The 14632-nt window shown below is 50.9% G+C and overlaps 1 protein-coding gene and 1 non-coding gene across 2 annotated transcripts; one reads left to right on the top strand and one right to left on the bottom strand.

The window, feature by feature from the left end:
* Positions 1 to 2494: 2494 nt before the first annotated feature.
* Positions 2495 to 5375, bottom strand: LOC128270280 (neprilysin-4). Its single transcript, XM_053007681.1, has one exon. It carries the CDS (start codon positions 5373 to 5375, stop codon positions 2499 to 2501), a length of 2877 nt encoding a protein of 958 aa, XP_052863641.1. The 3' UTR covers positions 2495 to 2498.
* Positions 5376 to 6890: 1515 nt separating this feature from the next.
* Positions 6891 to 6962, top strand: Trnae-cuc (transfer RNA glutamic acid (anticodon CUC)). The gene has a single exon. It is a non-coding gene; the product is annotated as a tRNA-Glu (tRNA).
* The last annotated feature ends 7670 nt before the right edge of the window (positions 6963 to 14632 follow it).

Raw genomic sequence — 14632 nt, 5'->3', positions numbered from 1 at the left:
GCACAGGTACAGCACCACTCCGGCAACCGACACATGGTCGGAAGCTACCGGGTTACGGAACATGTACTTCCTGTCCAGCGAAGAAGGGTCTCTCTGGCACAAGGTAAGAAGGGGTACCCCGGAGGCTTTTGTTACGTAAAAGGAAATCGGAAAAGATTATGGTCTGCGTGTCGCGTGGCCGTTTGCGCTTCCATTGTTCCGGCCGCATGTTCTCTTCCGCCATTTTCTTCTGCCCGAAAACTCAAGCACCAAACATCACCCACTCTGAGGACCAACAGCATTTGCTGTCCATCGTTGTCGGGATGTCGTTGTGCGATTACGGGCGTCACTTTCGTGGAGGCCCCCCCGGTGTTCGGTTGCGCGCTGTTTAGTATTCTAATTCTCCAACGTTCGGTGTTTATTTCCTGTTTGCACTTCCTCTGTGCGGTACATTTGATCCGGCAAGGTGCCAGGCTAAGTAACTACCTCTTCCACGTTGGCTTCGCTTTTGGGATGGGGCTGGATTTATCTATGTTTCCTCACTTTGAACGAACGTGGTGACTTCTTATTGTTGTTTTTTATGCATTTTTAACGGCCCCTATGGGTACATTGACTTTTAGGTATGGGTACATTGACTACGGCAATCCTATTGTGCAGAGTGCAGGTGCATTCTACTTCAACGAAAACGGCAACTAATCGTACCGTGGTTTCCTGCCAAAAAGGAGTATGAATCTGCGGAAGCGAAGCGCCATGCCAACTGTTGGGAATGTACGCCTTGTCGAACGCCTTGTCGATCGGTTATGCTTGTGAGGTGGTTTTTTTAAAGATTAACAAACAACACCAATGTGATGCCGACAGCATCTGTCGGCGTTGTTATGATAATGCAGCGATCGAACGATCAGTTTCAATCTTTAGGAAACTGTGTAGGAATTCGACAACATTGCAAGTTATGTAGCATTAATTGAAAGGTTCTGGTATTGAAGTCGAGCGGCAAACGTCGGCTGCAACGACGGCATCACTTCCGTTGCGTTCCGCAAAAAGGCACACTAAGTACGCATTCAACCACCGGTGCGGGGCCAATGGTACAACTATTTGGATAAAATTAGAAACTTAAATCGAATCACGCACACTCGGGCTGCTCGGTCCCGATCGAGATGCCATTTTGGGCAGGATGTGAGATAGTGCGCTGCAGTGCGGCCGTATAGTGCTACTCTCAGCGGAGTCATTGCTTCCGTGTGCGGCTTTTTAACTTCATCGCCACGCTCTGCGCGGCTCTGGAGGTGGTTTTGAAAATAAATTTTTCCGACACCCGGGGCTGCGTTTCTTTGCGATCTGCTACAGCACCAAACGGTAAGTGCAGCAGTTCCGCCGTCGGGACTGCTTGCATCCGGCCCGAGGCGGAGGTGGAAAAAGGGTAGCAGCAGTTTGCAACACTCGCACCGTAACCGGGTGGTGCTGATGGTTATTTCTGGAATGTCACCTAGCGAACGGAGAACACTTGTCGGGTGTTAAAATGCCTGTTCCGAGCGTCCCGTGCAGTTGCGCCAAAACTTGCACGGCCAGCTTCCTGCGTCAGCTGTTTCCGACCGAACGGAACGCATTGACAGCAGCGCCCGGATGCAGCTCTGCGCTCGGGAAGAATGATTCTATCATTAACATTAGCCATTAAATGAGGAGACCATACGCCCGGTGGAAGTAGTATTCTGCATTTCTGTTAATCTACACATTGAACATAATTTTTGACGTATTCAATCAATATGTTTCAATCTTTGTTTTGCTTAACCGAAAATAAAGCGCGGATGTACTCGATGAAAAAACAATTCGCATAACGTTTTCGACGAAATATTGACTTATACAAAACACCATTAACAATAATGCACTCCTGTAATGAATCTTATTATTGCTATATGACGTACATGTTAACACAGGCCCGCAAGGCCAACACCACCCAACAAAACTGACCTCCACGAGAACGCAAACACATAGCCACAACAATTCTTCAATTTATCTTTAAGAAATATTGTGTTCAGCAAGTTATCAGTTAATCCCGTCGTTACAGCTGCGCCTCCGGTGTCTCGCTGGCCCACGAAAGCGATTCGACCTCGCTGAAATTGAGGTGGGTTAAATTGGATAACGGCGATCCGGCGCGGGCTAACGAAGGCGTCAAACATTGAAACCCGTCGCGTCGATGGAGGAAGAATTTGTTTCAATTAACTGCTCGAGCGCTAGACACGGCGGCCCGGTGTCAGAAGCTGTTTTGCGGCCAAAGCTGCCAATACGTAAACCGCATGCACGGCATTACCTCGTAGGTCGGGGCAACCATGTCGCTGGCGCGGTAAACAGATACGCATGCAGTATACCGGAAGAGCGGACATGTTGCTCCATGCCATGCGAATAGTTTCCAGTTGCTTCGATCTACGCTCGGGGAGCCCCACGGGTTCTCGGGTTTCTCGGGAACGGTTTTATTTACAAAACAAAACGAACCAAACAAAAAACTAGATTCGACCTTCGGATGAAGCCTACCAGACGCTACACTTTTCGGCCGGATTCATGACACTCCCGACCGGGCAGTTGTATTCGCGCGCGAAATCGGCCGAGTTCGTCAGGGTCCCGATCACGCGAAACCGTCCCGGGCTATGGACGGCCGTCTTCAGCTTGCTGCGCGTCGCCTCGGGACGCATCGCGCCGCACCAGATCTGGGCAAAGTTCAGGAAGAACAGCTGCCTGTTGGTGACGTTCAGACCGGGCAGCACTTCCTGTTCCAGCACCCGCGGGTCAGTCTGCGTCTCCAGCCAGCGGGTGTAGGCAAGGAACGCTTGCTTGATGCCACCGTTGTCGGCAATGTTCTCGCCCTGCGTGTTCTCTCCGTCCAGTTGCACCCCGATCTCGTCGATCGTGTACTTGCCGTACTGGTGGACCAGACAGGCGGCCCTCTCGTGGAATGCCTCGATGGCGCTATCGCTCCACCAGCGGTACAGGTTGCCGTCGCGATCGAACAGGCGGCCCTTGTCGTCGAAGCCGTGGGTAAGCTCGTGGCCGATCACCACGCCGATGCCCCCGTAGTTGATCGATTTCGGGAAGTGCCGATGGTAGAACGGTGGCTGCAGGATACCGGCCGGGAACATGATCTGGTTTTTGTTGCGACTGTAGTACGCATTGACGACGGCCGGCGCCGTGTGCCAGGCCGTCTTGTTGACCACCTGGCCGAGCTTCTCCTGATCCGTCCGCCGGATGTGGCTGAGCACGTTGAGCGTATTCTCGAAGTACTGCTCCGGGTGTATCGCGAGTCCCACGTACCGAGTGTTCAGCTCGTCCGGGGTCAGTATGAAGTCCGGGTAGCCGATTCGAAGTGACATCGCGTTCACCTTTTGCTCGGCCAGTCGCTTCGTTGGCCCATCGATCCAATCGGTGCGGTTCAGCAACTCGCGGAATGCCTGCTGTAGCTCATGGGTCATCGTGAGCGTGTCACGTTTGCTGTTCTCGTCAAAGTACCTTCGCACGAACATTGCCCCCACGGCCATGCCCATATTGGCGTTTACCTGCGTCACGCAGTTCTTCCACCGGGGTGGGTTCTTCTCCCGCCCGAACAGCGTGTTGGAGAAGCGCTGCTTCGCGCCCAGAAAGCGATCGTCCAGATTGTTGATCCGGTGGCGCACGAACCGCCACAGGATGTAGTTGGCCACGATCCGCGGTTCGGTTTGATCGATCAACTCCACCAGATCGCGCATGTAGGTGAGGGCGAACATCACCACAAAATCGGACGCATTGACCGGCCGCTCGGCTACGGTCGACAGGTAACGGGTCCAGTTAATCTCCGGCACTTCATCGTGCAGATTTTCCAAGATCATCTTCCGGTACAGCGTGGACACGTTGTTGCGTTCCTCCGGTGGGTTCGTAATGTTGGCGAGCTGTACCTCGAACTCGATCAGTTCATCCGCTGCCTGCTCTGCCCTTGCCGTCGGCACGCCCAGTAGCTCGATCACCTCGACCATAAACTGCCGGTACGCGTCCAGGTACTTCCGGTTCACCGTCTGTAGATAGTAATCGCGGGTTGGCAATCCGAGCGACGTTTGATCGAATTGAACAATGTTTTCGTCGGAATTTTTGATATCCGGACCAACCCACTGGACGATCAGAATGTCGTTGTTGTACCGCCGGATGTGCGCCGTCAGGTTGAGCCAGTCGAAGTTACTGTCATCCCACGCGGGCCCATCCAGTACGGGCCATCCGCCGAGACTGTCCAGCAGCTGGCGCAGCGGTTCCAGTCCCCGTTTCTCGATCAGCCCGTAGTTCATGCAGGAGGCGAACAGATGGCGCGCTTTCGTTTCGGCGTCGTCACCCTCGCCGATGGTCAGTTCCTTGCGCTTTCGGACACGCTTCACCTGCGTGGTACGGATGACCAGCTTATTTTGCACGGCTCGCCGCAATCGCCGCGGTATCCGTTTCCGCACCCGGTGCAGTTGTTCGGTGGCCCCCGGGCCTCTTCCCGTCGCCAGCGTCGTGCGTACGGTGGAAGGCAGCGTGTTCTCCACGTCCGGGAGTTCCGGCTCGCTGTCAACCGAATCCCGATCGAGCAGCAGGTTTTTCAGCACCAGATCGAGACTTTCGCGCAGTATCTCGAACGTGTCGAGCGCCGCCTTGTCCTTCGGGATCGGGTTGACCTGATCCCAGTTCCCGCATGCGTACTGGTAGAAGTCCTGGCACGGATCCGCCTTCTCGTCCATGTGTTTTCGCATGATCTGAGCTTGCAGCGCCCGGACACTTTCGGCGCTCTTACTGTCCGCCATCCGCCAGGCGAGTGACCGCTTCACTCGCCGTTGAGCGTCATCCGGCGGATCGTCTGGAACGTCACGGTCGGCCGCCGCTCGCTCTTGACAGCCGGCCGTTTGGGCACGTCGATCAGGCGACGGTGGCACGAACGAGGTCCGCAAAATGTGTCGCAATAGACCGCGGTCCTCTAGGTCGGCTACTTCCGCCCCTGCGGCGCTGCTCGCGAGCGTCTGGCAGCGCTCACTGCTGAGGCGAGGCTGTTCACCCAAGCCACCCGACCACATTTCGTCTTCCGCCAGCTCGTTACCGATGGCGTCGGTGAAGTAGCCGATCCCGCCGCACCCGCCGCCACGCTGATAGGTCGGAGCATCGTCGGAGCCAACGACCTGAAACCGAGACAACAGCAGAAACAGCAAACCGATCGGAAGCAACGCGGCAGGGATGACGAACAGGATCCTCACGAACCTGTACCCGGGGCACCACTGCAGCCGCCCGGTACGTTCGTCGATACCGAGCGCACAGCCTCCGCCATTAGCGCCCCCGTTGGCGCAATCAACGCCATTCACTTCACCGCGGACGTGTGCGGGCTTATCGGATTTTTTCGCGACTTTGTTTACAGACTCCATCACATGGTTACAGCACCGCATCGCTGATGCACATCGAAGTGCAGTTTAGTTATTAGCACTAGCCCTCCCGCTCGCGCTGCGCTTCCGGCTTCGGATTGGTATGTGCTCAAACCAGTACCATAGACACAAACGCACACACACACGCGCACACAGCGGCGATAAGTCCTTAACCGTGAAACCGATGGCGATCACTGGGGATGGATCACTTTCTCCGTGGGGCGGACAGATAGCAGCTGGGTCGCTCCAGACCAGCCGGAGGCAGTGGGAAACAAAAAATGTGTCAGCACTCAGCCGCTATCACAGTGCAATTGACGCCGATTAACGTGTGCGGGGTCTGGTACCTGCCTGGCTTCACGGGACGCTTGCGATAGTGGCCCAGATGAGTACACGACGCAGGGGAGCCATCACTCGTCGTCGTCGTCGTCGTAGTAGTCAGTCGATCTCGCGGTCTCGGTGAGTTCCCCGAGTGATGCGCGCGGCGTCAACAACACAATTGACGCGGCGCGGATGCGGATTCATGGCAAATGTGTGAGAAATATATGAACGGGATGCGACAGATATGTGCGTATGATGGAGGCGCTTGGCCGCGATGGCTCACTCACTGAGAGACCCGCGTTATAGCAGCATCCCCGCGCCGGTGAGTACCTGCAGATCGACTTGGACCATCGGTGAAGGAACTACGAAACGCGCGCGGTCGGCCATTCAAATTCGGCTGGTGTCGGCTGACAGATTGACCAAATTGTCCAGCGGCATCGACGGTACGACGGTACGACAATTTTGCGATCCTTTCCTATGCGGCCAGCGCGAGCGCGGCAGGCACTCTAGGGCGGAATTTTAGAGGGGCCGGTTTTGGGGAGCGATGCCCACTGACGACATCTTGCCGATTACGCCGACCACACCACCACCACGGGGACTATTCGCTCTCATTGAAACTAATTTAAATCAATTCACAAGAAGCATCCGAAAAGTGCAAACCGGCGGGCTTAGATCGCGCATTGCGACGGTCTGGTCGGAAGAGCGGGCTGAGATACAGCCGTGCTGCTAGGCCGGGGACCGGGACACGCTAGAATTAGCCAACGAACCTGTTTTTCTGTTTACTATCGGCTTTATCCCCATAAATGGTGCGCACGAGGGACGTGATACGTTAGACGCTCCAGGGGGCAGGCTAGGAAATCGTCTGTCTGTTGGGCCAGTAAGTCTCAGTGAATGTACTTAAAAGCAGGCAACGTGAGCAAAATTGTCACATATCTTTTATTTTCTAAGCATCGTTTCGGCATTAAATCGAAAATGCGATAGCAATGGTTTAAACGACGGATTCTCAATAGAAACATAGAGATAATAAAAGAGGATAGAGATGGAAAAGCAAGTTAATGTGAGCAAGTTTTCAGGAAGTCGAATTTATGTTACTAGCTCATCATGCGATTATGTCTAATGTTGATATTTTTGAATTTAGGTTGCCGAGTAATGGTTGTCACTGTGTTTTTATGTATCTGTATAAGCCCTCTGCTTTCGACATCCCATATTGTCTAGTGGTTAGGATATCCGGCTCTCACCCGGAAGGCCCGGGTTCGATTCCCGGTATGGGAAAGACCTTTTTTTATGTTGACCATTTTCTTAATTTGCCAAAACTACAACCAATCACAGTTACTACGCATTCATCTTCTATTTTAATCATTATCTTTGCATTTTTCTATCTCTTTGTACTTAGACGGACATGTATACAAAACAGGTTTGGCCCATAAAACATACGAAAATCAACGCTTGTTCAGATAATTAATTTAAATTTTTAAAGTTCTACGTTTATATTCATTTCAGCACTGTTAATCGGGAATGCGTGAAGTTTGGACCTATAAGAAATGTTTGTTCGGTTGGTTCGGACAAAACTACCAGTTCCGAATGTCCACTCGCTTTCGTTAAGGCACCCTCAACGGTTACGGTGACACAGGAAAGATGGTTTAAAATGCATCTGGCGTTCCGTAGTTATTCTTATTGTGTACGCATTCAGCATAGCCCATTGACTAGCGTGGGGCAATTGACGCGATGAGTGATTACGTAAAGACAATTGTTTTTACGCTATTAATAGTCTTGGTAACAAACGTTTAAACTCAAGTTTAATTCTGCAGTCTGCATTCTGACCACTTGTGCTGTAGCTGTGTGCATTTGATTGCACTGCCGACGTAAGTTGCGGATTGCACATTATTGCTTGGGGGACGCGTTGTTATAGAATCGTGAAAAGATATCATAAATTGTCGTTGATTTAAACAAGGTACCTTATTTTATTTTCATCAGCTTGTAATACAAGTCAAGGGAGTGGCCACTGCCACTGAAATGTACACTTATTTTTTAAATAATACAAGCTACATATAAGAGTCTTCGTGAACATATACTGTGATCTTTATTGGATGTTCGTGAGCAACATATTCTCAACGGTCAGTTTTTCTCGCGGCCAGTTGCCATGGCTCGTCTTTGAACGAAATTGACCGTACAGACGTAATGGGTTTCGCAGCATCTCGCGGCACGGAGCCACAATTACCCAATTCAGTGCGAAATGAGCATGAATTGTGGCGGATTATCTTTCGCAAATGAAACGAAGAGATTTCATTCTTGGCCCGCAATGCGTTTGACAAGCGATGCTGGTTTCTTGCCTTCCCGCCAATTTTGGGATTCCCTTCGAACTACGACGGCGGCCACACACCCGCCAGACATGTTGATATCTGGTCAGCGGACGCGGACCAATCTGCCCTGCCACGTGATGTGACTCATGAATGTTTCTTCATGATACAATCCAACCCCCGGGTGCAACAAAAAAGGAAATCAAAAGTCAAAATTATATTCCCTTCATCCAAGGTTCAATCATTTGGCTGTTACGAAAAGAAATAAAATCAAAATAAGACAAGAGTGCAACATTTGGAAAACTGTTTTGTGCTCGAACTCCGAAGGTTTCGCTCCATAAGACAATTTTATGTGACATCTTCAGCGTGTGTTTGTTTGTGTTTGACTTTTGCATTGCAATCGTCCAACCGTCTATCAGATTGGCTATCAGCACGCAGAACGAGTCCTGGCTGGGGAATGTGCGACTTGCATGCGAAGGAGGCTCGTTAGGCGGCCCCCGTGAAGGGTTCTACGACGGATGAGTTATCTCCTTCTATGTGTCGCCCTGGTGTCGCCTGGGATTTGTTTCTCCACACGGAGACGAAAGGAAGACGGGATTGTTAGCACGTTAGCGGTGCGTCCCTGCAAACAAATAAATAAATCGATAAGCCTAGATAAAGACACGCCGGACGCGGTGCGAAAACATAGTCGGGGGCCGTGTATGGATAAATATGATAATGAAATGTCCCGACGACAAGCCGCCGATGCACGGTTCCAGACGATCGCTGCAGCGATCGGTTGAGCTGGGAACGAGCATAAAACGGGGAGGCCGATAAAGCATGCACAATGATAGTGTGAGCATCGACGAGCGAAGCATTGCCGCCCGTTGGAAAGGCGATGATGAGAGGTAGTGACAGGTTCTAGAAATTATTTATTGCTTGACGTTTCGTTCGGCCGCAGGAGGAAGAACAAAATATTCCTTTTCCTCATTTGGAAACCGAAAAAGGTAACTTTTATCTTTAACATCGGTTGTCTTATGGCTCCCTCTGTTGTGTTAGGCTCACCGAGAGAACATTAGAAACTGCACGGTAAGCTTCACTGATTTAATAGTTTCTTCACATTAGTTTGTTAATGTGATAATTATGTAAAAAATCTTAGGGTTAAAGAAACTTTCCCTGAAATTACTTCTGAAAGCGCTAGGACCGGAAGTCTTTTTCTTTCGATGCAAATGTTATCGCTTCTTCGGATGGATGCTGTACTTTTCTTCATAATTTTGTACTTTACGTTTGTTGAAGCGATGTATAAGGTCAAATATTGTAGTTGGAGTTTTATCATAAGGTGGCGTTCATCTCGCGGACCGCGCATGGCATGATTTCCGGAGAACGAACGTGATTTGCACGTAGCTCGACACAATTAGCAAATTATGGTAGCCATTGTTTGAGCCTCGTGTGGACCGCACTATCAACAACAGTCGTGTGCAACCCGCAATGCACAGGATTCCCCCGCGGGTGATCGTGGCACCTTCAGGGCGGGGAGAAATCGATCGCTTATACGTCATTATCGCTCACTCGAACACCGTTTCGTGCCATTTCGAGGTTACATTCCAACGGGCATTAGTGGCGCCTGCTTCTCCCCCCAAGGATGACGAATGCCGACGCCGACGTGGCACGAGGGCGCGAAGGTCTTCTCGCCGGGGAAGTGACGGCATCTTTGAATCGGTGGCGTTCCGATTCTTCGAAGGGCCGGTAAACGTGGCGTGTGAGTGCTCTGATTTTTTTTCCCAGTTGACTCAATTTCCGACGTTGGAGGTCGACAGCGTTTTGTCTTGCGGGAAAAAAGGTGCCGCGTTGTCGCCGCCGGCAAGTTGATGCCGTCGATGATGTGCCCAAGTGTGTTGTTTGATAAATGGCACCTGGAGGGACGCTGTTTCAGCCGTCACTTTTTTCTTCAAACCCCGGAACTCAACGGAAGTTTCAGTTTGTAGGTGGGCTGCACGGAAGGAACCTCCCTCGTTGAGAGAGAGGCCTCAGAATAGGGTGTCAAAAGTGGGATCGAACACTATAAAACCGGTTGGTTGTCTGCTTCCGCTTTGGGTGTAATCTTTCATCCGGATGTAATTGAGAGGTCTTAAAAATGTCAAGAAAATCACAATTTGGAGTTTTTTATACTGTTTACACAACAGTTTAGCTTATACGACGCACTTTAGTTTATTAATGGAATCTCGATGGGCAGCAACCATATGGAGAACCAGGATATGGAACTCATATGATCAATGTGGATTATTTTGTTGCTGGCAATCTAGACGATTATTTTGTGAGCATAATAAAAGTTAGAGCACATAAAATTTTGGGTTTTTATCATATTTCATGAACCCTTTGGGCAAAAAAATACCGGAACCGCCATTAGCATCAACCTGTGTGATGTGAGAACACTCCCAAACGTCTCTGTTTACGTGTATAAAACGGGTAGCATTCAATTTCTAGCGAAGAGTTAATTTATTGCTTGAAATAAATTAGGCCCCGTTTTGTCTACTGCTCCTTGGCGACTTAGGAATTGAGATAGAGCAAGAGAAAGAGAAGACGTAAGAGAAATGTTGGGCCATGTAGAACCACACAGCAGCAGCATCCGTTATCAAGATTTTCCCGATCCCGAGAACGGCCCCTTTTGTCGGGGCCTGCTTAGGGGCGTCAGCTGCCGAGATCCGATGGCACGAGCCGGTCTCGCCGGTCCCTAAGCTGCACTTGGCTTGGCAGTTTGGTCAAATGACGATTGTCAGCATGTGAAGAGGTATTTCGCCGTAGTCCTTGACATATTGTTTATTCCAGGCTTGGTTTATTACGATTCGAGTGTTTCTTGGAGGTTGTTAAACGTTTCTTTGCTTACTTCTGTCGTCTGCCCGTCTCCGAACCGAGGAGGACATTTTCAATTTGGTCAAGTAGAGCAGCCGCAGCTCAGCTAATAGAGCGGCTAGAGGTGTCTACTTCCAGGGACGCGGAGTAGCGAGTCAGCACCAATCAAAGTCAATTGCTCCGAGACAAGTCGTCCGAGGCTAAGAAGCTCTGGCTCGGCCTCTGGCGGTGAAGAAATTGCTCCGCAAGGCAATCACAACTTCGCTAACCGCGAACCCGCTATTGCACCGTGCGCTCCGTTGTGGTGAGTACTCGTGCGACTCAACAAACTAGGCATCGGGATACTACTCCTATCTGCTACTACCACCCTTCCTACTGCCAGCCGAAAGCAGAAATGGATGAATTGCCCTGCGGATCGCCATGTTTATTTTTCTTTCTCTCTTTCGTAGTAGTAGTACCGCTTCTAATAGCATTAAAATAAATCTACACCGATTCCATTTGCCGGGAGACAATTGAAGCCAATTGATTTGAATGGCCAAGAAGGTTTGTAAGAAACTTGATTTAACTGGAAAATTGCCGCGATTCCGGCAGCGACAGCGCAACACACGGTTGCACTCCGGCGGCCGCGCATTATGCTGCCCGAACCCTCCGGCGACTCGACCTGCCTTGGGTGAAAGGTCGTGCGGGTGTGCGAGCTGTGCACTGGCCAAAGATCGCTGAACAGGTTCATTATTTACAGGCTACATCTGGCGGCATCGGCCATCTGCCGTCCAAAGGTCTGAATCTGGGTGTGCGAACGGTGCAATGGCGCAACTTCAGGTGCAGGCAGTGCCATGAAGGAAGCGCTGTGTTATCTTGAAACACAAATCTTAACTGAGAAGCCGTTCTAGCGGCCCCGTCACGGGGCTCTTTTTACAACAGAAAATGTATGTTTGAATGCCAAACATTTGATCTGACCATTAAAAAGGCTCTCTAAACAAAACATTCCGGCAATCTAGTCGAACGACTTATTTATAGCGTAACACTAGAACCATCGCACCTCCCGAGAGAGAGACCCGGTGGTGTCTGATATTCAGATTACATCATTTCGTAGGCGCGTGCTCTTCGTGCCTGCCGCCGTTGTGCCGATCAACGACGATCAATGCCCAAGTTTTCCCAAGACCAGCCGGAGGACCAGTTGCGTGCCGCCGACGCCGCCGAGGTTTTATTTGTCGTGGTTTTTATGTTTCGCTACTCCGACCAGCATTACCACACACCGCCCAGATAGATGAACCGTGTGGGGGAGGGGGGGGGGGGGGCGTAAAATCCGTCACATTTAAGGATTTATGGTCTCGATACGCGGGCGCGGTGGATAGCATTACGCTATCGTCGTCGTCAACCGTTCGCTCGCGATGATATTCGATCGGGCGACCGTGCGGTAGTAGATTTATCTGTTTCGGATATTAAGAGGACAAATTTAGCGCCCACTCCCCCGTGCGGCCCCGTTTCCGGTGTTCCGGCCGGAAAAGCGTTGGGAGGCACAGCGGAACAGCCTGTTCCATACCTGTGCGGTTGCAAGCGTACAGAGCCGCATGTGCTCAGGCAAACAAACATGTACGCGGTGGTGGGTCCTGTGGTGGTTTGTTTGCATACCCTCGTTCAAGGCTGAGCCCGCCTCGCCTGCACACGATGGTCCGTACTGTGTTTATGTACTTAATTTTGTGGTCTTTTGCTGCGAGTCAAGAAGCGCAAGGCGCGTGCAGCAAAAGTAAAGTGTCCGCTTCTTCTTTGACACGTTACAGACACGGCAATACGGATGGTTATGGGAGTTTTAAATGGAATTAAGTAACATAGTTATAAACATTATCATACTACTTCGCGGACTTTACACGGAAAAGCCAGAAATGGAGTCAAACCACGGATGACAACCAGCGCGCTACGTAATCTTTCTCGTTTGCTCCACAGCCCCCGGGGGCCTTCAATCCATCGAAACATTAGCTGCAGGTTGATGCGTGACGATCACTGCTTTGATCTCTTAATACTTTCCTCCTTCCACTTCCTGCTGGGTCCATGCCGTCCGTGCCCCAACGAAACCGTCTTACGGTTTGCTGTCGATTATGATCCTGCGAGCAGCCGCCCATCCTTCTTCGAACGCAACGCCACCGGCACGCGCATCACGGCGGGACGCGTTCCTCGTGACGAGTTGCTTGTGTATGAATTAAGAAAACAACAACCATTCGTTTCATCTGCTCGAACCACCGGGTTCGGCGCAATCGCGTGCCGGCGCGCTAGCAGATGAAACGATTTTTTTGCTTCTTCTTCATCTGGGGGAGGGGTGGCGCAACCCGAGGTGGCGTCGGTGTTGAGAGACAGCAGTTTTTAATAAAAATAAGGGCTCGTGCGATTGCACACGCTACGTCAACAATACGCATCCTTTCATGTTGCGGCCACTGGGGAGGTAGCGTTGGAGTGTCGGCTGAACTCTGGATTGAGTTGCCAATAGTAAGTTTCGCTCGGTCCGATTTCTGCGTACGATAGGTTTTGCGTGAGATTTTCGTAGAAATGACTGACCATTTGGGGCAAGGGATCGCTTCGTGCGATAGGCTAGGTTTCGCTTCTTGGTGGTTAATTTTTCCTTCAGCGTCTCGCTGCACTGGGAACCCTCATCAGCTATGCAGCAGGACGTTCCAGCCATCAGAAGCCACGGTGCGGCAAGTGCATTTCCCTTCCAACTGTGAGTTATGTAAAAAAAGCCGAACCAACCCTAAAAAATACAATCCTTCCATTTCTACGTAATTAGTATGCAGCGCTGGCCGAAAATAAAATTCTCTCTCTGAGAAGAAGATCCATCCTGATCGAAACAAATGTCCGCGGCGTGCCGGGCCGGTGGCTTGAAAATTAAATTCAAATAATCATAAACATGAATTATTAAACAGCCGACCGACGAAATTGAAAGGAAAGACGCCCGTGAAATGTTAATACGTCGGCTACCGGATCACCATACCGATCGAGGCTCGCGGGGCGCGATACGTTGGCCCACGTTGGGTGCCGCCGAAAAGTTCGTCCTCAGGACAGAGTGAATAAAATTGTCTTGTCGTTTTTAACCTTGGACAGTTTCTTGACGCCAGCCCGCGGGGGGCCACTTGTAACGAACGAGTGCAACGAGTGTTGGATCGGACAGTGAGAGCGTCACATTTGGGCACAGGTCCATCCGGCCGATTATTTTCGACTCCAGGGAGCAAGCAACAGGGCGCAGTACAAACAGGTTGCTGGTAGCCATTTTTGTCGACACCATTAATCAGTTGTGCGCTCTCGGTACGCTACATTACGCCCGTCAGATGGTGCAAAGCCGGTCGTTGGTTCGCAGAAGCGTAATTGCGGATGCTACCTGCCAACGCTCGTTCGCGGAAAGCGGAACTCGCACCCGCTCCACCCGAGACGCTCGTATGTGCAGCGGTGTGTCTGGCAAAAAGTACCTATAAAATAGGTTAAATGATCGTAAACCACGCAACATGTTGTCCGAACGCAATTGGGCCTTCGCCGGGCCGTGAGATCACCCGTGAGATGATGGCGGATCAGAATGCCGTCCGATGAATCAGAATTGACCGGCGGGTGTGTTAAACGTTGCCAATTGGTGCGGACAGGCGAAAATAAACATTTAATCCATGGACACTTCCAAGAACTCGGTCGTTTCGGGTAGTAGTTTATTGTAGAAATTTCAATTTTCTTTGAGAAAAACTCTTTGGAAGAAAAGGTAACTTGTTGGCTCGCCAGTTGCGGACCTCCATCCGGACTGCATTTAAGGGCGAGTTGTTCGACCACAGGTTCCAGCTATGG

The sequence above is a fragment of the Anopheles cruzii genome, chromosome 3 (genome assembly GCF_943734635.1).
Source record: "Anopheles cruzii chromosome 3, idAnoCruzAS_RS32_06, whole genome shotgun sequence".
Taxonomy (NCBI): domain Eukaryota; kingdom Metazoa; phylum Arthropoda; class Insecta; order Diptera; family Culicidae; genus Anopheles; species Anopheles cruzii.
Note: the sequence above shows the minus strand (reverse complement) of the source record. Positions and strands in the feature narration are given on the sequence as shown.